Consider the following 7,500-nt stretch of genomic DNA (forward strand, 5'->3'; position numbering starts at 1 on the left):
CACATGATTTGATCAAAGCTTTCCTTAAAATCTCAACGGGTCACATTTGAACTAGCGCTTTCTTAAAATAACCCTTCGCATAATGACATATTTGTAGTCGATGCTGGTTGACTTCCATAATGTTATCAATAAAATCGCAGCTTATGACAGATTTCTAAATAAAAAATGCTGGCCAGCCCGTGCCTCTAACTTTATTCAGAAGAATCTTCCTATTGATCTTCCCCTAACCCCGCCCACTCACCCTAAACCCCTCCCACTCAGCATAAACCCCTCCCACTCACCCTAAACCCCTCCCACTCACGCCTCTCAGGCCGAGCTACGCTAGTTCACGCCCCACCGCTTTCCGGGGCTCAATCCTACACACGGCGACTTTAAGAACGTTTGAACCTCCAGAATGTCCACTGATTGCGCTGTTTGGTTTCTATCTCTCTGGTCTGGATTCAGCAGGGACGCCATGACAGCCATACAGGCAGAGGAAAGCCTTTAATCGCTGATTTCAATCGGTTGGCTGTCAGAGAGCAGTAATATTCCAGGGAAAGTGAATCAGAACGAAATCTGCCATCTTTGCAGGGATTACACAAGTGATTAGGGGCTTGCTGCTTCTAACAGAATGATATAATTGATTCCTGAGTGACGTTCCTGTTTCTAATGCTATTAAACGTACAAACACACACACACACACACTCTGACACATGCAAACACACACACCTCTAATACTCCTACACACACAGACACGCGCACACACTCACCTCTAACACTCCTACTCACACCCAAACACACACACACAGATACACACACATAACTCTAATACCCCTACACGGACACATACACACACACCTCTAATATTCCTAAACACACACAGACCCAAAAGACACCCACACACACTCACCCCTTATACTCACACACACACACACACACACACACACACACACACACACACACACACACACACACACACACCTCTAATACTTACACACACACACACACACACACACACACACACACACACACACACACACACACACACACACAGACACACACACACACACACACACACACACACTCCTCTTATACACACACAAATCAAGCCACCCCCTGTAATACCCGCCCACCCAGAGTGGGTTCTTATCGCGGGGCTGATGAGGCGGTCTAGCCAGGACCAATAACTCAGATATTCATAGGCCTCCGCTCTCCTGGGGAGCACCTCCCTATCTGTCTGAGGCGCACGCCAAATATTTGTCTGCAGATATAGACCCTTTCAAATCCTCCTCCCGGACCCCACAGACAGACACACACACGCACACAGAGACCTACCCGCGCACACACACAGACACACACCCACACGTGCGAGCAAACACATATGCTTGCAAGCACACGCACACACATGCACACAGACGCACATGCACGCACACATACACACACCCACGCACACACACACATGGGGGCGCCCCGGGCGATAAGACTGAATCCCTCAAAAGGTCAACATACGTGTATCTTTGGTCGACAGAGCCGCTATCGTCTCGTACTTTAACACGATGTTGACTTGCTGTTTTCTCCACGCCGTCCTTTGTTATTGTGTTTGAGAGCGTGAACTGTATCTTACACATTTCAGTTATTATATCACGCTTGCACCCACACAATCTCTGCTGCACACACACACACACACACACGCACACGCACGCGCATACACACACACACACACACACACACACACACACACACACACACAAATACACACACACACACACACACACACAAACACAATCTCTGCCCCCCCCCCCACACACGCACACACAAACAAACACAATCTCTGTCTCTCACACAAACGCACGCACCCATGCACACACACTCGACCTGGGTTGGGAAGTCTCAACAGCTTTACCAAGAAAGCCACAGCAGCCCAACTTGTGTAACTAATGTTCACCACTGATGAAGGTAACAAAGCAAATAAAGTGTTTAACGGTTTACCAAGAAGGTCAATGACTTCATAATGTATAATCATAATTAAAACAGACACACACATTCCCAAATACACACAAACGCAAACAGTCACCCTGCCACAACGTGAATGTATGGCATCCCGTCACCAGGGAAACACTGGGCACCACATCGCTATCGTCGGCAAGACAGCTGGGCCTGTCAATCAAGCAGGACAGATAGTAAAGACGAGAGCTGATTGGACCGCGGGGTCAGAGTTGCTGCCATCCATCATACAATCTGCTCAACCCTGTCGTACGTTTTCAAACATTTTGTCAAGCCGCCGTATTTCCCTGAAGGCCACACTGAGGTCTGTGATCAAGTAGTGTCCCCGCCCCGAAGCTACGAGTTTAGATCTTAGGTTTTCTTTGATAAAGGGAGAAGAGCATTTCTATGTTTTTCGGAGCCTCTAATCAAATGTGAACGGATCATGTTTGATGAGGAACGGTTGCACAGTCACAGTTTAAGTATCTGTAATCGCAATATCTACACATTCAAATCTATTTACCCACGCAAACACTTCAAAGCCTTGAAGTCAATGCTTGTATTCTTTGTGTGTGTGTGTGTGTGTGTGTGTGTGTGTGTGTGTGTGTGTGTGTGTGTGTGTGTGTGTGTGTGTGTGTGTGTGTGTGTGTGTGTGTGTGTGTGTGTGTGTGTGTGTGTGTGCGTGTGCATGCATGTCTATGAGTGCTGTGTGTGTGTGTATGCCTCCATGTGTGTGTGCGCATGTGTGTGTGTGTGGGATGATATCATTCATTCTAGGAGGATTGACGTAGAGCCATGGAATTCTGGGGGAGATATTCCCAGAAGTCCGGCTTTATCCCGGTCTAAGAATGCCCACAATGCAACGGGAGGCCTACATAAACATACATGCAACAGCAACAAAACAAATTCACAGAAGCTCTGTCTTACCTGCTGAACCCTTCGCCTTGTTCGCAACCTAGAAGAGAAAACATGGAGGAGGAAAAACAAAATGTGATCACCAATGACGCATGAACATTCATGTACGTACTACGTACACAGAAACCCCCAAAAGGAATTGGGGACATACATTTGGCTTGGCTCCCTAAAGCTATTAAAGTAACTAATTATAATAATAACCCTCATCGTTACCTTATGATGATAACAAGAACACTAAATGATGAAAAGATTATTACAGCGTGTTTACATGACGCCCCCGTTTCTGGGTTAGGGGTCCTGGCCCCGGAGACAGGACCCCAAGTAGGATTTTAAAAAATATAGTGATAGAGTTTAAATGGCAATGGCTCCAGCCTGCTCATGAATATAAATGTGGAGATAGTTGGTCATTAGTCTCTGGTCCATCAGAGCATTCCATCTTTCTATTCTCGCTACATGGGGTCTATCTTTGAGGCTATCAATACAATGAAAAGATTCCCTATTTAAGCAGTCTACTTTGCTCCTTTTTGGGCGGGTTTACCAACGCTCAAAACACATCAGAGTAAACCATGGGACATGAACTGCCCAATCTTTGAGTACAGATCTACATTTCCCACGATAAAAGCGGGCAAAATCCTAATTTGTCAGCTTTTTTTTCATCTCAGGAATCTGCTCCCGTTACCGTGTAAGAAACGTAAACCCAACATCAGACAAACCCAGTGACCCTGTCGGCCAGATGCACTCTCCCTTACGGCCCCGGCAGCGCTAATGCTAAGATAAGCTAAACTAAGCTAAGCTAAACTAACTACCATTCATATCCCTGGACTCAAGTAGGAACATTTATCCAAGTGTTTCTCCTCGCCAAGTACTTACGTGGCTCTTACAAGAATAACAAACAGCCCAAACAGAGAAGGACTCCTGGTGGTCCCTCTGACATGAACGAGAAACTCAAGAGAGTAAAGGAGGAAAAAAAAAAAACGTTTTGGGAAGGGGCTGTGATGTTGAACTGGGAGACTTTACATTCCTGACGGTCCCTTCAGGAAAACAGAGCCCCATAAAACAATAAACACATGATAGATATTTTAGATGAGGCCGCGGGGAAGAGGAGATCAGTGTGTGTGTGTGTGTGTGTGTGTGTGTGTGTGTGTGTGTGTGTGTGTGTGTGTGTGCGTGTGTGAATGTGTGTGTGTGTGTGTGTGTGTGTGTGTGCGTGTTTGTGCGTGCGTCAATGTGTGCGTGCCTGTGTGTGTGTGTGTGTGTGTGCGTGTGTGTGTTTGTGTCTGTGTGTGCATGTGTGTGTATGTGTGTTTGTGTCTGTGTGTGCGTGTGTGTGTGTGCGTGTTTGTGCGCGTGTAAATGTGTGCGTGTCTGTGTGTATCTGCACGCGTGCGTATGTCTGCGCGTGTGTCTGCGCGAGTGTGTGTGTGTGTGTGTGTGTGTGTGCGTGCGTGCGCGCGCGCGTGCGCGCGCGCGTGCGCGTGCGCGTGTGTTCCTCTGTATTCTCTGAGGAGTCTTCTAACTGCTTCTGCACAGGAAGCAGAGCTGGCCGAGCAGACATAACAGTACGTGAGGATAACAAAAAGAGACGATTACACTTTGCCGATATAAAAAACTGATTAAGGAAAAATTACTACGTGACTATAAAAAGAAGACACGGTTAATGCGGAGGAAGTGATACGTTTACGTCTAGGCTCAAGTCCTCTTCCGACGTCAACAGACACATGTTTATTGAATCACCGTCCACAACAGTGAGTGGAAAAATGAACACAGGAAATTGAAGATTGCAGTCACGGCACTCACACTCCCAGACCCACACACACACACTCTCACACATGCACGCAGACACTCTCATACACACACACATGCACGCACACACACATACGCTCTCACACACACACACGCACAACCACACCCACCCACGCGCACACGCATACACACACACACACACACACACGTAGTTGAGAGGGGTAGAGACCGTCTCAGAAGCTCTGAACAATAGAACTAGCATTAGCATGGTCGCTTATGTATGGTACCATGACCCCTGACCAGTAAAACTCAGCAGTGACTATAAAAACACACACACTGGCAGGTAGGTTCAGTGTCCCTCCAGTAGATACATTACTGTGTGTAGGAGATTGGCTTTTACTACGGATAGATAGAAAGTTAGTACTCCAAGGGTAGGGTTTTTTTTGGGCCAAATTTATGGCGTGTGTGTGTGTGTGTGTGTGTGTGTGTGTGTGTGTGTGTGTGTGTGTGTGTGTGTGTGTGTGTTGTGTGTGTGTGTGTGTGTGTGTGTGTGTGTGTGTGTGTGTGTGTGTGTCCATTTTGACAGCTGTGCTTTATCAGTAATGTTACAGGAAAATAAATCCAGTCTTCAGCACCAGCCTGGTCTCTCACACACACACACACACACACACACACACACACACACACACATTCCTTTTAAATCTGTTTTCACTCCTAACGCCCTCTACAGATCCGTTTTGATCTTGTCCCGTTGAACACAATGTGTTCTGTACACACACACACACACACACACACACACACACACACACACACACACACACACACACACACACACACACACACACACACACACACACACACACACACACACACACACACACACAGTATATGTATGTACACACCACATGGAGTGACAAAGCTGCTAGTATCTCTGTCAGACATGTTGGGAATGTCCCTCACTCATGTGGGGCAGATTGTACAGTCCACTATCTACTACACACATAACACTGAGTCTTTTAATCTCAGATACGACATATTTCACGTGGGGTTATGTGCGTGACACCCTGCCGTCACAAAAAATGCCCTAATTCTCTATTTTTACTGCACAACTGAACAATGCAATTTCTATTTGGATTATGTTGATTTCTTTGGCTAATGTGAACCTGTAAACAACATTGCGTAACCCATGATGGGTCACTATTATTGACTATAGTGGGTACATGGTGAACACACAAGACACGGTATTGTGTCTTGTGTGGCTCCATCCTCCAATGATTGCCTGAATGTTTGTTTTAAAGTGTCCCAAACCAAGATGGCGGCCCAAAGGCCTCCCGTTCCACTGAGTAGCTCTCTGCTATCCAGCTCCGTCTTCATTCATTCTAAAAGATGTCTGTTCCATTCCACCTTCACGTCCTCTTCAAACCACGCCTCAACGTCTCCGACTCAACCGAGCGTAGAACCGCTTTGCTCTCGGTCCCGAGGAGACCGTCCATGGGCCGAATGGACGCCGTGCTTCAGTCGACTCAAGGTTGACCTTTCCAGCTTTTATCAGAGGCTGAGGGCGAGAGCTGATGAAAGCAATGTGCCCGGGCCCCGGGGGTCAAAGGGTCAGCGCCACCCCGTGGGACCTTTGACCTCAGGTCTGCCTGATTCATCTGGCGTTATCAACGAGATTTACGAGAACTCCGGAGGCGTATCGGGACCCGAGTGTGTGAAGCATGCGAGCGCGAGAGACTGGGTGTGTGTGTGAGGCGTTAATCCCCCTGTCCACACTGCGCCTTTAGATTAAGATTTAGCCCCAAAATATGATTTTATTGTAATCCGCGATGATTAATTCTGTTCAGATCCGTCGCTTTTCAATTATGTACAACATGGAGATTAAGGTGACCCGATCGACCGATAGAGAACGATTTAGATGATGTGAATAAACGTGACTGAATAATCAGTAGTAATGGAACGGGGTACACTGAGATAAGCTAAGTACATAGCTTATAGCTAAGCTAAACCAAGCTAAACTAAGCCAAGCTAAACTCTGCCATCTGATCAATTGCCCACATTGTTGCTAGGGTTCATCCATCCTTTCATTCTTCCGTTCATCCATTCATTTATCCATCACCCTCCCACAATCTAAGCACCCCCCACTCCCCCATCCAGTGGCGTAACTATCGGTAAGCAGGGTTTCGATGTGAGTCTCTGTATTTTCTGTATTTCTATGTAACTCTCTGTGTCTCTCTGTAAATCTCTCTATAGCTCTGTATATCTCTCTATAGCTCTGTATCTCTCTGTAGCTCTGTATCTCTCTGTATTTCTATGTATCTCTGTATCTCTCTGTATCTCTCTGTGTCTCTCTATCTCTCTGTGTCTCTCTGTATCTCTCTGTATCTCTCTGTATCTCTCTATATCTCTCTGTACTTCTCTCTGTACTACTCTGTATTTCCCTGTTTATTAGTCCTGTGTGTGTCTGAGCCCTTCACACAGGTGTGGATGTGGAGCCTCCCTTAACTGTGGTTCACCGGCCCCTCGTCTCTGGCAGGGAGCGCGGTGACCTTGTGTGTTCCCAGCCTGTCAGGTCATCATACCACCCCAGCAGCAGCAGCAGCAGCAGGAGCAGCAGCAGGGAGCTGCAGGCCGAGACGCTCAGCAGGAGAGAGGAGGAAGGAGAGGGAGAGACTGAGGCAGCAGGCGATGAAACACAGGACAGGGACGTTATTAACACTGCAGACAGCGTCAAGGAGAGGGAAGGGAAGACAGATGGACAGACAGACAACGGACAGATAGAAACAGAGGGAGAGACTGAGGCGAGAGAGGCTGAGAGAGATGGACAACCAGGAAGAGAGGAAGAAAGACAGACAGTCGGGTGGAAAGAGAAACAGGCAGACA

The 7,500-nt window shown here is 47.2% G+C and overlaps 1 protein-coding gene across 1 annotated transcript in view; it reads right to left on the reverse strand.

The window, feature by feature from the left end:
• The window catches only part of LOC115547274 (stAR-related lipid transfer protein 13), a 64,361-nt gene that overhangs the window by 45,641 nt on the left and 11,220 nt on the right, over window positions 1-7,500 (reverse strand). The window contains exon 4 of the mRNA XM_030361368.1: window positions 2,890-2,917. Within this exon, the coding sequence (XP_030217228.1) occupies window positions 2,890-2,917 (28 nt within the window). The remainder of the gene's footprint in view (window positions 1-2,889; window positions 2,918-7,500) is intronic.

This window comes from Gadus morhua, chromosome 7 (genome assembly GCF_902167405.1).
Source record: "Gadus morhua chromosome 7, gadMor3.0, whole genome shotgun sequence".
Taxonomy (NCBI): Eukaryota; Metazoa; Chordata; class Actinopteri; order Gadiformes; family Gadidae; genus Gadus; species Gadus morhua.